Source organism: Typopeltis vanoorti, chromosome 4 (assembly GCF_054136105.1).
Source record: "Typopeltis vanoorti isolate ZY-2024b chromosome 4, IOZ_Tvanoo_1.0, whole genome shotgun sequence".
Lineage (NCBI taxonomy): Eukaryota > Metazoa > Arthropoda > Arachnida > Uropygi > Thelyphonidae > Typopeltis > Typopeltis vanoorti.
In genome coordinates, this window is record NC_143552.1 from 92259919 (window position 1) to 92282123 (window position 22205).

Genomic DNA, 22205 nt, shown 5'->3' on the forward strand with positions numbered 1-22205 from the left:
CTTAATCTTTTCATTCATCCATTTTACAACTATCTTGTTTCACCTTTTCACCTTTGAAATACACTCACACATTGCTGCTATTAAATATCTCTTGATTAATGCCTACACAACGTCTATATTCTTCCCACTAAACTCTTCTTTCCACACTTCTTTCCATAATCACCAGCTTCATTAATTAACTGCTGCTTATATGAGGGTGGTCTGAAAAGTTCTTGACCTAACAATGAAAAAAACAAATTTATAACTTAAAAATTATTTTTATTTTTCAACATAATCATCCTTAAGAGTAATACATTTATTCCAGTGATGCTCCAGCGCCATTATCCCGTCCCTGCAATGGTTCTTAGTAAGATCTGCAGAATAACCCTGTACAGCTGCAGTCACCTCTTGATTCGAAGAAAAACACTGACCAGCGAGGAAGAGTTTTTAGTTTTGGGAAGAGATAGAAGTCAGAGGGAACCAAATCTGGGGAATGGGGAGGGGGATGTTCCAACAGTTCATAGTGCAGATCCCTTAACTTTCCCATTTGCCAAAACACTTTTGTGGGCAGGTGCATTGTCCTGATGAAAGATGATTTTTTCTTCTGCAAACTGGGTCTTTTCTCATGAATTTTTTCGTCTAGTCTGGTTAAAAGATTGGAATAATATTCCATGGTTATTGTTTTACCCTTTTCAAGATAATTAATAAACAAAATGCCTTTAGCATCCCCAAACACCGATGCCATGACCCTTCCTGCTGATGGAACCGACTCTGTCTTCTTTGGCACCGAAAAACCGGCTTCTGTCCACTTTGAATGCTATTTGGATTCTGGTGTGTAATGGTGAATCCAAGTCTCATCCATAGCAATAAATTGACACAAAAAATCAGTTTTATTCTTATTAAAATGCTCCAAGCACTGTTCAGAGATTTTCAAAAACACGAGTGCTTTTTTGATCTGCTGTGAGCAAGCGCAGTATCCATATTGTGCAAAACTTTTTCATTTGCAATTCTCCATGCAAAATATATCCTACACATTCTTTTGAAATGCCCATATTCTCAGCAATTTCATGCACTCTGACTTGCCGGTCATCCAATTCCACATCATTCACTTGATCAATGATTTCTGGTGTTGTTACACTTTTTGGACATCATCGTTCATGTGGATCATCTTCAAGGCTGGTATGGTCATGTTTAAACTCGGCAGCCAATTTATTAATTGTCAATAACAAAGGAGAAGAGAGCTTTTATGAACTTCGAATGAATTTCTTTTGGTGTTAAACCTTCTTTTACAAAGAATTTTTTTATAACTGCATGATACTGAATTTTATCCATTTCAAGGGATACAGACAACACTTTTGCTTCAGACATCTGTATAAAACAAACTACACTAGTGGCCAAAATTGTGGAAACGTTTTGGAAAATGTATTTTTGAGGTTTGATGGCTCATAACACCACTTTTTTTTTGTGTAATACTATAAAATTATATATCAATGGAAAGATAATTTAATCAAGAATGTAATACAATAACTTTTATGAAGGATTTTTTATTAGAATAGCAGTCACAAAGAAGAAAAGTGAAACACATAGAAAAAATCAGATATACAAAAATTCTCACAATGTGAGTTAATACTTAGTTGGGTAACCTTTAGCGTTAATTACGACCTTACAGCGCCTTCCCATGGAGTAAACCAAGTTTTTAGTTCTGCAGCTGTTATAATGTGAAACCAAGATTGAATTATTTGCTTTTATTAATTGGGTTTTATTGGTGGGTTGCTTCTGACTAACAAGTTTCTTTAGCCGACTCCATAGATTTTTGATTGGGTTAAGGTCTAGGCTATTCCCAGGCCATTCCAGCAGTGGAATATGATTATCTTGAAACCACTTTTTGCACGCAGTAGCAACATGACATAGAACTGAATCATGTTGAAATATAAATGCTTCATTATCTTGGAAAAGATCACGTGCGGAAGGCTTCAGTTTGGGCTCAAGTATTTCATTTATGTATTTTGGGGCATTTTTATTCCCATTAATCATGCAAATTCTGCCCACACCTTTTGATGTCATACAACCCTACATCATAACACTAAGTGGGTGTTTCATGGTAGGTGTAATGCAATCTGGATGCAAATCTTCTTCGATTCTTCTCCTTACGTATTTTATGCCATCACTACCAAATAGGGAGATTTTGGTCTCATCACTGCAAATAACACTGTCCCATTGTTCCGCTGTCCAGTTAACATGGGTTTTAGCCCAGTTTAATCTTTGTTTGAGAGATAAAAATGGCTTTTTTTTCGTGGAATTCTAGCATTTAGACCAAATTCCTGCAGTCTGTGACAAACAGTCATTGCACTCAACTTCACATTGTATTGTGCCATTTCGTCTTGTTTACACCAAAATGATTTTCTTCTGTTCCCATAGGCAGAGTCCCTCAATTCTTCTATCATCACTTGCTGTTGTGCACCTTTTCCTGCCCTTACCAGTTGGTTTTTTAGTGACTGAGTCTCCTTATACCTCTTCAAAAATTTAGAAATGCCACCTTTGGTTAAGTTTCCACCAATTTTTCTTCTAATTTCTTCATAACTGTAGCCTTATTCACTTAATAGTACTATTTTACATTGCTTTTTGGGTGACCAGTCAACTCTTTATGCCATTTCTTTAATTTTATTATGTTTTACAAGCTCACTAAATGAAAGAATACAAAAAAACCAACCAACTTGATAGCAATCACATAACACACTGACAAATGTCCTCCTCTCAGCTCCAATGCATGACATCAATAGCTGAATCCTACTGTGACCTTATTGGCTCATTGCCAAAACAAGATGACACCTGATTGGATCTCTAAACACTCATGCTCATTGGCTACATTCAAATGAAGGAAAGCTACTTCATATCAACCTAAGCAAGTTGTGTTTCTTTTTTTTTCTTCTGATTATTTGGCTATAACTTTTCATAAGAATACAGATATGATAAATTTAGTTTAATCCTTTATCCCAGTGAGAGCAAACAAAGTTTGTGCCTGAAAATATCTTCAGGACTGAATACAGTGTTGTACTATCTTACCTGGGTAAGTAGTACAACACCAGGCAACTCGTAGCAAAGGTGGAGCAAGCTACCAACTCTCCTATCCCGGTATCTCCCATAATGCAAAACACATCTCCTTGTGGATATGTATACTGTTATGCATTAAGGGATTGCCCACTACCCAGACTAGTTTCGATCTTTATTGAGGTCTCTTCAGTGGGAGCCAGGCCCAGAGTTGGAGATACCAGGCAGAAGCAGTATCAAGGTCATCTTTACCATAGTCTAACCTAGTGAAAAATAAATTTTCAACATTTTTCTCTAAATCCAGAGTAATTTAATAAAAAAAGGTGGCAAACCTTTTGGCAACTCCTTAGGTAAAGATGACCTTGCTACTGCTTCTGCCTGGTGTCTCCAACTCTGGGCCTGGCTCCCACTGAAGAGACCTCAACAAAGGTCAATATAGTGTTGTACTATCTTACCCAGGTAAGATAGTACAACACTATATTCAGTCCTGAAGATATTTTCAGGTGCAAACTTTGTTTGCTCTCACTGGGATAAAGGATTAAACTAAATTTATCATAGTCTAACCTAGTGAAAAATAAACTTTCAGAATACAGATAATTGAACAAACTTTGTTGCATTACATTCTCGATGAACACATTCATTGTCGATCACACGATATCGCGTGATGCGAGTTCTCACCTGTCGGCCGATCACACGTTATCGCGTGGACGTCGCTATCAAGTAAAAAAAAAATTTGGCCACCACATCAAATTCCAATTTTCAGCTTGGCAATGAATGTGTTAAATTATCTTTCTATTGATATATAATTTTATGATATTACCAAAAAAGTGGTGTTGTGAGCCATCAAACATCAAAAATACACTTTTTCCGAAAGGTTTCCACAATTTTGGCCACTAGTGTACTTGACAAAATGACTTGCAATTTCATATGGATGCTTATAACAGATGTACTAACTTAGAAACAAAAAAAATTTTGTCGATGGTGCTGCTATCTATGGTCGAGGCCAAGAACTTTTCAGACTACCCAAGTACTTCACATTTCTACCCTTACCAGGTAGTAATTCTTCATTACTACCTGGTAAGGGTAGTTAATGTGAAGTATATAAAACCAATTCTTCATTTCATGATATAGCTGCAAGCTGTCTCCCGAGCTTGTCATAATCACCAGCCCCCTGTAGTTCTGCATAGACCCCATTCTCACAGAAATCCTCAAATAGCCAACCCCCACCCAATTAATTATCTCATGGTCACTCTCACCAACTGAAGGGAGATTCAGCACCTAATTTACAATAACATCCTGTGATGAAATATTCAAATCAAAGACCTTTGATCCTGTGTACTACCTAAGGTAGTTGTTCCTCAAAAACTCAAGAAATTCATTCTCTTTTCCTTCAGATGTTGTCTCTTCATTCTAGTTATATTATCATAATTAATATCATCATCATCAAATTCTTGACATTTACTCTTAAGGGGTGTACAGGATATGATAGTACTAGATGAAAAATTACATCATTACTAACTTCTTATCTACAATTTTCCTGTAAATCAGTCTGTTACCTGTCAAGACTCCAACATTATCTGATCTTATATTTCTATCTTCTAAGACACTTTTTACTGAATCAATCCACCTATATCTTAGTCTTTCTCTAGGTCTTTTTTCTGCCAGCTGGGCAGAGAACACTTGTTTTGCTAATCTTTCCTCTCCCATTCTGCTTAAGTGACTATACCACCTGAGATTAGCTCTGCTAATGCATTCCTGGATGCAGATAATGTCAGGTTCTTTCCTAATATCCTCATTTTTAATATGATTTTACCATTAATGCCATCTGTTCATGTCCGTAATCTTTCTCAGGACTCTCATATCTGCGGTCTCTAGTCTTTGGTCAATTGTTTTACTTCTGATCTAGCTCTCAGATCCATAAGTTAAAATTGTCTTGAATACTGTCTTGTATACAGCTAATTTAATGTTTTGACTAATTTCTCTCTTATTAAATATAAATTTATTGAGTTGACCTCCTACCATACCAGCTTAGTTGATCCTGTTATCTATTTCCATATTTAATTTACCATCTTCACTAAAAAGTCGTGCCTATGTAGTGGAAATGTTTTACTTGTTCTATAGCTTCTCCATTCACAATTCAGTTGATATTTTCAATGCCTCTACCTATTTTCATTGTCATTGTCTTGTTATTGCTGACCTTCATACCATATCTATTACAACAGTTATTCAATTTAGTCAGAGAATCTTGCAGACTTGTAGCGGATTTATTTAGAAGTGTAACATCGTCAGCATAAAGCAAAGAGCTGACATTAACATCTCCAATTTTGATATCAGGTTTAATACCACTTTCCTTCATAATGTGATCCATATAGATGATGAATAACAGAGGGGATAATGTACATCCTTGTCTGACACCAGATTTAACATTAAACCATCTTCCTATAGTTCCTTCAATTCTAACTGCTGACTTACAACTCAAATAAAGATTAAGTATTGCTTGATATACTGCCCCATTAACACTATATAACTGTAGCATATTGAATAGCTTCTCTCTTGGCACCTTGTCATATGCCTTTTCCAGATTGACAAAAACTTACATACAGATCTTTGTTATGTTCCCATGATTTCTCAACTATTTGTTGTAAAGTGAAGATCTTATCCTGACAGCCTCTATTTGGCTGGAATCCAGCTTGTTCTTCACCAAGCTTTTCTTCCATAATTCTTCTCAACTGTTTCTCAAGTATACTTGCATAAATCTTACCAGGAAGACTCAGTAGGGAAATACCTCTGTAATTCTCACATTCAGTTTTATTTCTCTTTTTATATATGGGTACTATGAGAGCTCTACTCCAATCATCGGGAATTCATCCCTGTGTCCTTCTGAACTATGCAGTTCAGCCACTGTAAGACTTTTATACCACTACCATACTTCAACATTTCTGGTTGAATATCATCTACTTCTGCTGCCTTCCCACATTTCAAGCCTTTGATGGCTTTTTCTACTTCAAGTATGGATATGTATTCCTGACTGTATGCCTGTTGAGTGTTTGTTACCACTGTGCTATCACTGCTTGTTTCATTTAACAATTTTTCGAAGTAGTTACTTCAAAGATATCTTTTTCTCCCATTTTCATATCACCTTTATCATCTCTAACTCCTTTTACAGCACTCTTTCCTCCATTTCTAAGCTTCTTTAATAACCTCCAGAATATTTTGTCACCTTCTTGATATTTATTTTCTATGTTCTTGCCAAAGTCCTCCCATGACTTTTGTTTAGCTAGTTTTACACAGTGTTTAGCTTTCTTACATTTGTCTCTGTATTCTCTAAGAGCACAAGCTGACTTATTTGCCAGGAACTTTTGATATGCTTTCTTCTTTTCCTGCACTGCCTCTTTAACTTCCTGTGTCCACCATGGAGTCCTGATATTTCTATCCTTGCAGACAACCTCACGACATGCCTCTCTGGCTGAATCAATCAGGATTTTCTTCAAGGCTTATGACTGAATCTCCAAGGTTTGGTTCCTGTTCTCAAACTCTTTCATTTTTTTCTTCAATAATCATTGTGTATTTTAGTCTACACTTCACATCTGAGAGCTGCTCAAGTTTTATTTGCTTTAAAACTTTCTTACATGTTATTCTTTTCAATATGAAATTCAATTTTATCCTGCTCAAGACTAAATAGTGATCACTTCCAATTTCAAATCCTCTGTGCACTCTGGTGTCCTGCAGCAGGGAGAAAACATCACTATCAACAATAACATAGTCAAAGAGACTTTTCTTATTCCTTGCCTCTTCTCTCCATGTGAATTTGTGCACATTTTTATGGTTGAACAATTTGTTAGTAATAACCAGTCCATGTCCTGAGCAGAAATCCAACAGATATTGGCCATTATTATTAGCTTTGCTCTTTTTTCCAAATTTTCCCAAAATATTTTTGTATGTCTCACAATCATTTCCTACTCTGCTATTTAGATCCCCAACAAGGACCAACTTTTCCTTTTTCATTGTGTCAGTTGCTTTCTCTAAAGCCTCAAAAAATTCCTCACTTCTATCTTATTAGAACTTTCTGTGGGACTATAGGCACAAATAAGTCTCATTGTCCAGTTCCCTATTCTGATATTTGCCCACATCACTCTACTTGAGACTGCCTTCCATTCAAGAAGAATGGAAGGCAGTCTCAAGTTTATTTAGTGCTGAATACTATGGCTACTCCTTCTTTTCCTTGATTGTCATTGCCTGAATATAACATTTTGTATTTATTGCTCAGAAAGATCTCACCAGTTTTTGTCTTTTTTGTTTCGGTCACCCCTATTATGTTGATCTGGTACTTATCTAATTCCTCAGCTAGCTCCATTTCTTTGCCATTCAGGCTTCTTATGCTGATAGTACTGATCATTTAATTCTGGTGATGTTGAGTTGGGGTGTGTTTTCAGATTTGTTCCAGTAGCTGACTTTTCGTTGTTTGCCCTAGTTACCCCCTGGCAAAAACAATGGGGACCTTGTTTAATCAGGCAGTCCCTCAGCCGGCATGAAATTTTGTCATGTTGTACCATCATTTTGTATTTTGGTTTAAGCCAATAAGAATACAATTTGGTCGGCTAAATCCCAAATCGCCAGCCCATCCTTGTTCATTCAGTATCCAGGTAGATACCCATCAGGGTGCACCACGAGAAGGTGAGGATTGGACACTAGGTCAGAAGCCCTGGTCTATTCTCCACATTCCTTTAAAGGCTATGTGGAGGTCTCCTCTCAGTTATACAGCTTTGACCCTTAAGCACCCCTAATTAAAATTACCCTTTTCTTATTAGCTAGACCAATTTGCCTATACATTTATTCTCACTACTCTCCACATTACCAGGTCTATAGCAATACCTATGTAGATATTCATTCTGTTCACCTCCAATACTGCTTAAAAACCACTGTCACTGTTCTGCTCAATTTATCCCTTTCATCTCCACTTTAGATGGGGATGCCTCCTCCCCTTCTGTGTTGTCTATCCTCATGAAAAATCTTATATCCATCCATCTCTATTCCTGCCAGAATGTTACTAGTCACTTATTCAAACAAATTTTAGGCAAATATTAATACACCATTAATGCTACAATTTCATTTGCTTTATTTTCAATACTTTTGGAAATTTGTAAACATGCATACTAGCATATTTCTGATTCTATCACAAGCCTCCCCAATCCCACCCCTTAGATGTGACTGTTTCATACCCTCCACAGAGCTTTTTATTTTCCCCACATCTCTAGTCATCCTAATCTTTTCTTGTACACATATACATCCACTCTTCTCACACAGTATCTCCCTGTCCACCCCAAGCTCCCCTGTTTGAATTCTATTCCTTCTCTTTTATTCTCTTCACTCATATACCACTCACTCTGAATTCACAAGCTCTCCTATCCTACCTACCTGCTCTTTCATATCATCTCTACCACCTCTTACTTCCTCAAGTCTGCCATTTACTTCAGTCATCGCTCTCTTACAGCAACAGTTCCTCCAGCTGACTCACACCCAATCCATTAAAAGTAGCCCATCTCTTTTACATAGCTCCATCTATCCCTCAAATTCATCCCACACATTCACTAAATGAATTCCTTTCTCTTCACACAACTCCACTAGCATTCCATTCATATTCTTGCTCACCATCTCAACTCATCACTGTCATACCTGGGCAATACATTGACTACCTTTTCTACCACAGTGTTATCTTTTACTCTCCTTAGCAACCTCCTGATATCCATCCTTACATTCTCCTTGTTGCCATTCAGATCATTTATGCCTACTACCACTGACAATTCGTTTGCTTGCTTCTTCCTCATCTCTAGTGCTTCACTCACTCTGCTCAATCTGCCTCCTGGAATGTGAACCTTTCACATCTTCTCATTTGCCACACCTCTAGTAATCGAATTCCCATACATGATCACTCTTGAATCATTGGACACCTCTCTCATACTGTCATCTTTTATTCCAGCCTTCTTCTCCCTTCTCTACATGATTTCATTCCACAATTGCCTCATCTTCACCAATTCCACTTTCATATCCTGAATTACCTTCTCGTTGCTCTTTACTGTCTCTACAATATTGGTTGCACTTTCATCCTTGTTACCTATTACGTACATTATCTTGCAGTCTGTCAGTTTAATTTTTTACTATCTTACTGCTTCTTTCAACCTCCTCATTTATACTCTCTTTCACTATCACTTAAATCCAGAACTCCGTTCACTACAACACGGCTTTCAGAGTTATGAGCCAGAAATGCAGTACTAGTCAGAAACAAGAAAATGAAATATCTGGCTCATAAAGCATGTGACACACTCTCTCTCTCTTTTTCTCTCTCCACTGTCACTCTCATACTACAGTCCATTTTATCTTGGCAGTGAATAACATAAAACACATGCACACTACATTTTATAAAATCCCCCCCATATCAAACTCCCTGTGCACCATCATTATGTAGTGGGTATTGTACATGGTATAAATATATCAAAAAATAATAATAAAATACACTCAATCATACACAAGAATAGAATACTACAACCACTAATCATCAAAGATATCATGAATTATATATCAAAACAAGGATTTATCTGTAAGCTCCCATTCATGCCATCACTCCAGTACATGCCACCTGCCAGCCCATCAATATTTATAACTTTCATATTCATAGGAAGTTATTCATGCATTTTCTTATTTATAACTTTATTTTATATATACTTTTACCCTTGATTTATAATTTATACCATAGGCTAATTTAATTGTGCAGACTTAATACTCTATTTAATAGTCTACAGACTTAATACAGAACTTATTTTCAATACAGAAATTTGAAACAATTACAGTATTACAGTATTCAGTTACTGTAATTTCAATTACAGTTCAGTGATACCACTACACTGTTGGGTTCTCACTGAGGAGTCAAAATTTTTGCAGGGACCATACCTGTTTCCAACAGATTTCTCTTAACACCATCATAGAGGTAGTTGTCCTCTCTGCTTCTGTTTATTTTCTGTTTTGCTATTTATTTACCACCTGAGGTTGAATTCCCCAAACTGTGGTGGAATCCCAAATGTACAAAAGTTTCAAAAGCTCAAAATAGTTTGGGGAATTTGCTATAAATGCGAGTTGCCAAAAGGTGTCCCACCTTATTATTAAATTACTCTGGATTTAGAGAAAGATGTTGGAAGTTTTTTCCCACTTACTTACACTTGGATAAAGGATTGAACTAAATTTATTATAGTCTAACCAAGTAGGAAAAAACTTCCAACATAAAGATAGAATACTGTCTAAGGGGCACCACTGATATGGATTTCCTTAGCTCACTATAGTCACTAAAAACTGTATCAGACTATAGTCTGATACAACTCTGCATCCAGTGTTTTCTTAGTTGAAACATCTATTATAAGGAGGTTTTGTTGGATATTTGCATATGTTGAATATCAAGAGAAACAAGGCTGCAGATGCTATAGGTCCCCCCCCCCCAATCCCTTAGGTCATCATCTGCCTATCTCTTTTACTCATTACAGGCACACAAAACAAAAGCTAACATCCCCATTCAATTTATAAAAGTTTTCCCGGTTTTCCCTGAACTTGCAGTATAATTTCTCTGAAATTAAACTGTAGCAGTCCTGTTCACACAGAGACGATAGAACATTGTTCTTGGTCAGCATATCATTGATCATAATGACATTACACAATCCTTCCTGTTGAAAGATTGTAGCATGGCTATGTGTGTGAGTACTGGAGTTCTATTTTAACTGTCCATTATATTTTAAGACTGTTCTCATTTGTCTAATGCATGCAGCCATATTTTATCTGACTCATCAAATATGTCTTTTTTTTTTTTAATTTTTATAGTATGTTAATTTATATAATGATATTTTGAAATATATTAATTTACCAATATTCTTGTATTAATTTTATAGTTATATCCTTAAAAAATTATACAGAAGTGTGTATTATATTGAACTTATATTTTATTTATTGTTTTTTTGTTATTTTTTGCATTCTAATTGTCATCTTGGTGCATTACAACCATCACTTCTGTTCTACCAGTAAACAAATCAAATGAATACACAATCCTTTCAATTCTTTCTTATTCTACTGATATCTGTTCTTCAATCTGGCAGTTAGCCCATATACAACCCATTCCAAAGAAGGGTGGCAAATCGTTACCTTCAAACTACTGTCTAATTTCTCTCGCCTCAATTCTTTCTAAAGTAATGGAAATAACCATCAATACCCAACATCTATGCTACCTCAAAGACTCTCATCTAATAAATGACAGACAGCATGAATTCTGTCACTGTTGGTCAACAGGGGATCTCCTAACCTATGTCACCCATCTCTGGACAAACACCATGGAAAGGTTTGGCAAATCTCAAGTGGTTGCCCTTGATATCTTCACGACTTTTGATGAGTCTGGCACAAAGGTCTATTAAGTAAACTCCCATTATTTCTGCCCACTGAATTCTGCAATTGGATAGCCAGCTTTCTGACTAGATGCTCACTTCGGGTGATGGTAATGGCTCTTTATCTTCTAACTATATAACTAATGCTAGAGACCTTCAAGTTCTTTCACTCTGTTCTTTCATCTACCCTCTTCCTTCTATATGTAAACAATCTACTCCAGCTGACTACCAATCTGGAATAGAGTTTTTCTGACAAACTTTACAAAGCACAAATTACCACAACCTGCAGAACTCTAATCTGTACCACCTTAAATTCTGATCTTCAAAACATTTATCAACGGGGTTTGGATAATCTTGTTAACCTCAGTGCTAGCAAAACACAGCTCTGCATTATATCCCACAAAAAAAAAAAAAAGAAACCCTTTCTTCCAGTCTTACCCTTGACAGTACCCAAATCTCTATTCTGGAAGTGATTTACCTTCTTGGGATAAATGTAACCTCAAATCTCTCTCTCTCTCTCTCTCTCTTGGCACAAACACATTACAAATATTGCCTCCTCTGTATCCAAAAAAATTGGATTTCTCTTTTGCTTGAGGCATTACTTTAACTCCAAACAACTCATAAGACTATACAAATCACAAATCTGCCCAACTATTGAATACTGCCCTCACATCTGGGATGGTACCCCTGAGAGCTCCCTAAAGATACTGAATTCTATACAGAAATAAGCAATCAGGTCTATTAATACTCCTCTCTCACTAATACACTCCACTCACTTTCACACAGGTCTTCAGTTTCCTGTTCAGCTCCAAACCCACAGAATAAATTTATCCTCCTCTTCATTCATCTCCTTCACTGCTGCCCTCTGAAACAGTTTGCCATCTCATGTTTCCCAAGGAATACAATTTACAGCTTTTCAAGGCAAATGTGACAAGTTCCTTATTGCTCATACAGGTACTATATGTTGATCAACATTTCATAGATGGGTTCTCATTAAGAGGAAGAAAAAAAACATGCCTATGTGTGAGTGAGTACTTTGATTCAATTTGAACCAGTTTCATATTTTAATAGACTGCCCTAATTTGATTAATAAGTGCAGTCTTTATTTTATCATATTTAACAATCTTCCTGAATCTTATACACTGAGCCAGATTTTATCAGATATCTGAGCTTATCTGTTTTAATTTTTATTTTTACCTGCATAATTATAGTTAGAATTATTTCTAACTGTATTTCTCTTATCTTAGTCCTTTGTACATGTTAGATTATTTTTCTCTATATATAAATGATTTGTCATATGCTCTTAATGTTTATGGTCTCAGTAGGGACCATAGATTTGGAGCTTATAGCCCTGAAACTGATGCACCATTTTACACCAGAACAAATGAACCCAAATCTTTCTTTCTATTTCGCTCTCTGATTTGTGAATAAACCAAATTACAGTATAAATAAAAACTATAAATTATACACAGAATAACATAGAGAGAATCACAAGGTATCTATTGTGTTTATTAAAAATAATTTTGTGTTTTAGAACTTTCAAAAAGATGTTGGAGCTCACAGAGAAGTAATGCTGAATCTTGACAAAAAGGGTACTCACCTTAAGTATTTCAGTCAAAAGCAAGATGTTATACTGATTAAGAACTTGCTCATTAGTGTTCAGCATAGGTGGGAACGAGTAGTCTCTAAAGCTGCAGAACGTACACGAGCTTTGGATCATGGTTATAAAGAAGCCAAGGAGGTAAGCTAGAGTTATTTACTTTTATATATATGTGTGTGTACACACACACGCACACACACACACACACACTCATCTACCAGCATAGTAATATACTAGTAGTACCTTGCTTCTTACAGTAAATCTCTTGGAATTACACCAAAGCTATAATTGTCCCAGAAACTGGTATAATGTAGATCCATCTCAGATATTGAAACTGTATTGGCTCATTTCAAAGATTACTTTTCTTCATCCACAGTCTTATAGGAAATGTGTTGGTGCTGTTTCAGCATATTTAGACAAACCATAAATTGCTCCTTGATAAAAACAAGGATGAAAACAGAAAGAATCTATTTCTTAGGCAATTAAAAATAAAAATATTCAGTCAACAGTCCTAATGGAATTGATCTGCAGTCATTCAAATATAACTTTTGCTAGTTTTTTTTTTGCCTCAAACATAATTGCCAAACAAGGGAAACCTTTTAGCGATGGGGAATATATAAAAGAAGCATGGTTAAAATGCGCACCAGTTCTCTTTGAAAAGTTTGATAACAAGGAAAAAATTATTCACAGAATAAAAGATTTGCCTTTAGCTAAAAATATGGTGGCATCTATTCTGCTTTTTCCAAGATTCTGTTGAAAGACAGAATCTTGGAAATGGCTAAAAATATAACTCATCAGCAAAAAATAGATATAAAATCTTCTGGTTTAATTTCTTTTTGTTTAGATGAGAGTACTGACACATAACTGGATCAGCTCGTGTAGCAATTTTTATTCGTTATTGTGTTGGGAATAATATCAAAGAAGAATTGATCAGTTTAATATCATTAGCAACAACAACAAAAGGAACAGATATTTGCAATGCAGTTCTAAATGCACTTGTTGAAAGAGAAATAGATCTTTCCAAAATTGTATGAGTAACTACTAATAGTGTTCACAGTATAACTGGAGAGGAAAATGGTTTTGTCAATTTATTTACCGAACATACTGGACATTCAGTTCAGGGCTTTCATTGCATTATACATCAGCAGGTTTTATGCGCAAAGGCTAGTTTCAAGCCACTAGAAGATATTATGAGCCTTGTAACAAAATTGATCAATTTTATATCTCCACACGCTTTAAATAAATGAAAATTTCTAGAATTATTAAATGAGGTAAATTTAATGTACAATGGTTTACTTATGTACAACAACAATGTCTGATGGTTCAGTCGTGGAAAAGTTCTTCAAATATTTGTTGAGTGTTTAGATGAAGTTGGACATTTTTACATAATGAGAAAATCATTGAAAAATATAATCAGTTAATGGACTGATTATATGGCTTTCGAAATTAATATTGTTTACTGATTTGTGCTAACATTTAAATGAATTAAATGTTAAACTGCAAAGTGTTAACAAGACAGTTATTGTCATGTTTGATTTAATTAAAGCATTTGAAAATAAATTACAAATTTTCAAATGATGTTATTTCCAATACCTTCAAATATTTTCCAAATAGAAAAAAATTCTTTGCAGATCTTGAATCTCATAAAAACACAGATCAAGTTAAATTGACACAAGAGTTTTCTCTAGTTATTCAGTCGATAATCAACGAATTTTCTTCTATATTTACGCAGTTCAGGCAATTTGCAGAAACATCAAAATTTATTTCACATCCAGACACAACATCAGCAGATAAACTCAATTTGGAGATTTTCGAGTGGCTGAATTTGGAAGATATAGAAATGTAATTAATCGATTTTCAATCCAGTTCTATATGGAAACAAAAGTTTGTCGATTTGAGAAATACTTGGAAATAATCGAAAATGATCATTATTGGGCATAATTAAAAAGAATGCAGAAGAGGAAATAATGAGAACTTGGAATGCATTCCCGAAACCTTTAGTTGTTTTAAAAAAAACTAGCGAGGGCTTTATGATCAATTTTCTCCTCTGTATATGCTTGTGAGTCATTATTTTCCAAAATGAATTTTATAAAAGACAGTTTAAGAAATAAAATGACTGATGAATCTAGTTCGGCATGTGTATTACTAAAAGTCACAAAATATGAACTGGATATAAAGCATTTGTCATCCAATGTACAACAGCAAAAATTTCATTAATAAATAATTGATATTGATTTGTATACAACAACGTGCATGTCAAGTTATGAGTTCATCTTTATGAAATTCTATGTTAATTTTTAAACTTGTCTCAATAAAATTCTGCAATAAGTAATTTTCTATTAATTTTTTCCCTATTAAAAATTGTTCAGCGTGTCAGCAACTCAATAAATATTATTTGTAAATTTTTGGCACATGCACATAAAAACATCCACAACTGCCCTAAGCCATAGTACAATGACAATTGCAAAACAGCTATAGAAGTTCAGAAGGAAGCTTATGGCATTTTCCAAAAATAACTCACAACAACAACAACAAATCTAATTGCATTCAAACGAGCCTGAGCAAGACACATCAGGCATCAGAGCCAAAAGGAATTCTGGATCCAATATACTGCTATCTATCAAGATCCTCCAACAGCAAAGAAGTATGAGAAAAGAAATCCAAAAACGAAAGGCAGATATACCACCCACTGTCTCTCTCTCTCTCTCTCTATCCTTGAGCACAACAGTTGCACTGTTCTGATCAAATAGTGATTGCCAACACACTCTAGAAGATTTTTGCAAAAACATTGGCAACATCTTCTTATTCCCCTGAGTTCCTTACCCAAAAAAAGCAAAGCAGAAAAACAACAAATCCAGTTTTCTTCAAATGCACTGAAGAATACAGTTTGCTATTTACCAAAGAAGAAGAACTGATAGCTGCTATGCTTAAATGCTGAAAAACTGCTGTTAGGGCAGATAATACCCATTACAAGATGATAAAACATCTCTCACCATCTACCGTCCATGGATCTACTATTTCCCCTTTTACAAGACAATAATCTGTGATAACATATTTCTGGATACTTGGCAGAAGGTAATTATTATTACATTTCCTAAGCCAGGAAATAGATATACCAAAATAACTACCATCCAATTGCTTTAACCAGCTGCTTGTGCAAAATCTGGAAAAAATGGTTACCACTCGTCTTTTATAGTTTCTGGAGAGAAACAGCCTTTTTTCTAGAACACAACCTAGTTGCTGAAAATATTATACTGCTTCTGATTGTCTGTTCTGCCTGGAGGCATCCATTAGAGATGCCTTCCTAAAAATGCAAGCATCTAGTAGTATTAGTTTTTTTTTTTTTTTTTAATGAAAAACTGCTGGTATGTTTGGAATACTGAAAGATCTATAATTTTGGGCTCAGAGGGAATCTCTTTTTTATCAAAAACTTTTTATGTAGATGAATCTTCCAAGTCTGAGTTCTCTCCTGAGCATATAACCAACAGAAGAGAGTCCCAAAAGGCTTAGTTTTAAGTGACATGCTTTTTGCAGTCAAGGTTAACTCAATACCAGCACAACTTCCTCCAACAGTAAGTGATATCCTATATGTAGGATATCACTTACTAGGATATATCCTATATATATACAGGGTGTTCGGGATAAATTTGACAGTTTCGTAAGGAAAAAGAAAATCTTCTTTGTATCTATTAAATTTAATGAATTGACAAAAAAACATTACAGGCAGAGTTAATTACAATACTATCAACAAGATTTACTCAAAATAACCACCATTAGCATCGATCACAGCTTCAATTCTGCTTCGGAACCTCGAACAAGCTGATGCTACAGTCTCCCTGGGAAGGGCCACAAAAACTGTTTTAATTTTATCCATTAACTGGGCTTTTGTATTACTGGAAGTGCGATTGGTGTCTTTTTCAACTGCGCCCCATACAAAATAATCCATGGGGTTAAGGTCTGGGGAGTTTGGAGGCCAAACATTTGGACTGGTGAAGTCGTAGAAATTTTCAGACAACCATTTTTGACTTTTCCCAGAGGTGTGGCAAGGGGCCGAATCCTGCTGCCATACATATGGCCTACCATTGGCTACCCTTGTTATCCAGGGCTTGACTACAGTTAGCAACTCCACGAACAAAGCCCGAATTCCAATGCCAGGGTTCTTCAACACCTGTTCCTGCAGATTTGCGAGGAATTCTGCTGTACGAACGCAATCAGATCGTCTGCTAGGGATCTTTCTTCTTGCTACATCCTCGTAGTCACCATTGCAAGTCTCTAGTTCATGCCTGATTGTTTTTACTGTATTCAGGGAGCATTGGGCAGCAGTCGTAATATCCTTATTTTGATGGCGGGCACGAATCATCATGATACAAGTTATTCTCTTCCATGATTCAGGTGGGTTCCAGCTATCCATCCTTTCTGACATCTTGTATATGAATGAAGAAGGGTCCAAACTTTTAAATGAAGAGAAGTGTGTGTTAATACATGTAACTTACGGAAAAATATAATTAATTATAAATATGTCAAATTTATCCCGAACACCCTGTATATATAGGATATATCCTATATGACTTCACCATCTCCTCTCTCTCATGTAATATCAAGGTCATAGAAAGACAGCTTCAGCAACACATTGACTATCTCTCAAAATGGATGCATCCAAATGTGTTCAGATTTTCACAGCGGAATACAGTTTGTGCACTTTTGCCACAGATGTGGTCTTCATCCTGATCCAGAACTCTGCACCAATTCCATTTGCACAAGAAGCCAAGTTTTTGGGACAGATATTTGACCATAAACAGTTTCCTTCCTCATATACGTCAGTTTGGGGACAAGTTCTATAAAGTAATGAACATTCTATTCACCATATCTTCCACCACTTTGGGTGCTGAACAGATGTTCTTTGCTTTGTTTCTACAGATTTTGATTAAGATCAAAACTTGACTATAGGTCCTAAGGCTATGCCTCTGCCAGGGAGAATACACTGGGATGTGTGGACCCTATTCACCATCAAAATATCAGAATTACAACTGGAGCATTTCGCATGTCACCTACTCCTAGTTTGTACCAGAGGCAAACAAACCACCTTTGCCATTTCAGCCCCTAGAGCTCTCTCTCTCCATTTTATATACCATACTACTCTTACACAGCAAACTTTCACCCACAATGGGAGAATCTTTACAACACTCAACATAATGCTATAAAACTCTTTAATTTGTAGATGCTCTACTCTTCTACAGGCTCTGTGGATAGTGACAGACAACATGGATCAGAATGTCAACAAACACATTTCCACAATGACAGTCATACATACCAGCATATAGCTTTTCTTTCAGTGCTCATTTATTAGCACTATTTGAAGCTCATGGAACTGAATATTCTTTTTTTTTTCCTGTTTAGACAGATGGCTCAAACTCTAGTAGGATTTATGCAGATATAATGTTGAATACAACATTATATCTGCATTATCTGAGAAGACAGCAGAATATCCCACTACGTCCTTAGAGTGCAGCAACTTTACAGCTGAGCTGTATTCAATAGACCCTTGCACTAATATACATTAAATTGCATCACTGCCATAGGTGCATAATATATTCAGACTCACAAAGTTCTCTTCATGAAATAAGAAATCTAGAGCTCCAGAAACATCTAGCACACTCTCAAATTCGATACCTTCCCTTTCAGTTATGGAAGCTACACTTTGATATATGCTTCTGTTGGAATGCAAGCCATGTTGGGATTAAGGAAATCAGACTGCAGATAGGTCAACTCATTTCTCAAACCTTCTTCTGTACCAAACACAGATTATGGGCAGATTATTAGAGAAAACCTTTTATCCCAGTGGCAGCTATCTTAGAACATAGACTAATAATAAGTCTACCAAATTAAGCCTGGAATCAAATTATGGCAGTCTGGCCTGCACAGGATTCAAAGAGAAGAAGTTGTTCTTGCTTGTCTCCGTATTGGTTATAGTCATATAATACACTCCTTCCTACTGAGGGGTGATGACATATGTGTGAGTTTTGTGATGCAGAACTATCTATCACTCATATTTTAATTGAGTGCCTCAGTTTTGCCAATTAGTGCAGTTATTATTTTAGCCACTTTTATAATGTCACCCTGGTTTTTATATTTTTACAGAATTTTAGTCTTTACCATCTGATATAAAGTATATACTTATTAGTTTAACTTATTGTAAATATGCTTTTAAACCCTATTTTTATGTATATTTTATGAATTTTTATACTTCTTATGCTTCTTTTTATATCTGTTTTATACTCATCTTTCACATTGTTTGTTTATTTATTTCCTGGTACAATTTTAAGAACATTTCATTTATGATTATTGTTATTTTGATTTGTATATATAGTTTTTAAACATATATATGTATGCAGCTTATTACATGTGTTCTGGCTCAGCATGACTATAGATGTCGTTGCACCATTAAATCCAAAAACAATCAAACAGTCAATATATTATGGATGTAAAATGATTTTATTTTCTGGAAACTTGGAGTCTCTTCTTTCTATACCATGCAAAATAGACTAGCCATCCAGAGAATCCCATGCTATCAGTAGGCATCTGAATAAGTGTAGTTAGTGCAGTTATTTAACTACAGTAGTATAAATTGGGGAGAAGAAGATGCATGAAGCAATAAGAGAATGGAATTTCTAGAATTCTTGAGGGACAAATGTCTTAGGCAACATGTAATAGAGGGAACAAGAGGTTCAAGAGTTTGGATTTGGTTATAGCATCAGAAGAGTTGATAACAACTGAGATAACATCTCTCCCACCAGTTGGAGAGAGTGACCATATGGTTTTGACTTGGAAAATGAATAGACATGCAGGATATCAAAGAGACAGAAACATATGTGGAATTATGAAGCAGGTGATTATAATAGACTTAGACATCAACTTGGGGAAGTTTCGTGGAGGAAGTTATTGGAAGGCCGGGATATCATTAGTGCTTGGGAAATTGTGAAAGAAAATTTGTTAGCAGCAATAGTAAGTTGTATATTACGAGTGAAGAAGAGGACACAATTTGGAGTAAAGTGGATGACAAAATAATATTAAACAGGAACTACATGCGAAAAAGAGGCTATGGAAGAGATATAAGGAGACAGGTGAAGAGAAGATGCATGAAGAATATAAGACAGAGGCCAGAAGAGTGACTAGTATGGTAAGGAAGGCAAAACTGGAATATCAGAGGAGATTACTCTAAGATCCAAAGAAAATCCTGGGGAATTATTTAACTATGTGGCCAGTAGGCTGAGAAACGATTGTGCAAGAATGATATTGTGGGATAAAAATGGGAATAGAGCGACTCATGCAGAGGACATAGTGGAATTGTTCAATGAACACTTTTTTGGAGTATTTCATCCTGGAGGAGTCAGTTTTAATATTAGAAGGATAGGGTAGGTTCGAGGTTTAGAGGTACAGGAGGACAGTGTGTTTCAAATACTGAGTACTGTGAATGTCAGTAAAGCTGTGGGACTGGATGATATTTCGCTATAGAGTTTTGAGAGAATGTACTAGGGAACTGACAGTGTATTTTACCTGGCTTTGCAATGAAAGTCTGGCTGTGGGAAAGGTGCCCATGGAATGGAAGGAAGGTAAGATATTGCCATTACATAAGGGTGGTAGCAGAATGGAAGTGTCTAATTATAGGCCAGTTTGTGTGTCATCAGTAGTTGTTAAGATTTTGGAGAAAGTAGTGAGGGACTGTATACAACATTAGGCAGATGAGGGTAATGTTATCTCTGTGAGAGTCAACATGGATTTGTGAAGAGGTGCTCTTGTTTTAGCAATATGCTAGCCTTTTATAATAAAGTTACAAGAGCATTAGATGTGGGAAAGGCATATTATTGCCATTTTCTTAGACTTAGCGAAGGCATTTGACAGGGTGCGACATGATAAGCTGATATTTAAGTTGTAGCACATGTGTCTGGATGTTAGATTAGTCAACTGGATTCAGGATTGGCTTTCCGATAGGTATCAGAGAGTTGTGTATGGTGGGACAGTTTCAAGGAGGCAGAGGGTTATAAGTTGGGTCCCACAGGGCTCAGTACTGGGACTATACATTGTCCGTGGATTGCAAGGCGATATTCAGTTGTTTGCGGATGATGCAAAGCTGGGAAGGGTTATTAGTAATAGTGCAGATGTGGTAGCCCTTCAAGAGGATTTGAATAAGCTAGATAGATGGGCAAATGAATGGGGTTGTCAGTGTAATGCAGCTAAATATAAGGTCTTGAGGTTTGGGAGACATCGATGTGCTGCTGCATACTCTAAGGGAGGAGTTATACTGGAGGAAGTAGGGGAGACAAGAGATCTGGGGTTGATGATTGATAGAAACCTGAAATTTAAGGGACATGTTGCAAAGGTGGTGAATGTAACACAGAGGATTGCTGCAATAATGAGAATGACACTGACCTGCAGAGATAAAAGGGTTATCATTCCATTGTTTAAGACTCTGATCAGACCACACTTAGCCTATTGTTCTCAGATTTGGTCCCCAGGATTTGAAGGGGATAAATTAACCGTGGAAAGGGTACAAAGGCGGATAACAAAGATGGTTTCAGGACTGTACAATGTTAGTTATGAGGATCGGCAGAATTTGGTAGATAGGACAGGTGATATGATTGAAACTTTTAAACTATTGAGAGATGGTTACAGGGTTGACACTGGGGAGTTCTTTCGCTTGGTTGAACAGCTGGAAGGAGTGATGACAAGTGGCCATTCCCTGGAAGTTACGAAAGAAAACTGTGAGCAAGAGGGTGAGGAGTGGTTTCTTTGCATGGAGAGTGGTTGAACCATGGAATGCATTGCCTGATGGAGTAGTGAGAGCGAGAACGGTCAATAAGTTTAAGGAGTGGTATAATAGACTTTGTGTTTCATGGGGGGGGGAACCTCCCCTCGATGAGGCTTGATAGACTTTGTGTTTCTTAGGAAGGACCTCCCACGATGAGTCTTTTGACTCCATGGAGGCCTGGATTGGAATAATAATGACAAGTACAACAGTGGAAGCATGATAATGAAATGTAATGCACATATTGTTTTCTAACTAATATTAATATATGGCAAAGATAAGCTCTTTGTATTAATTGATATCATATTAATTATTATTATTATTATTATTATCCAGGCCTCGATGGAGTCAAAAGGCTCAT

At 36.1% G+C, this 22205-nt stretch overlaps 1 protein-coding gene across 1 annotated transcript in view; it reads left to right on the forward strand.

Moving 5' to 3' along the window:
- The window catches only part of LOC150107495 (uncharacterized), a 1121546-nt gene that overhangs the window by 902705 nt on the left and 196636 nt on the right, over positions 1–22205 (forward strand). Inside the window, exon 72 of the mRNA XM_090392112.1 lies at positions 12976–13182. Coding sequence (XP_090248238.1) covers positions 12976–13182 — 207 coding nt within the window. The remainder of the gene's footprint in view (positions 1–12975; positions 13183–22205) is intronic.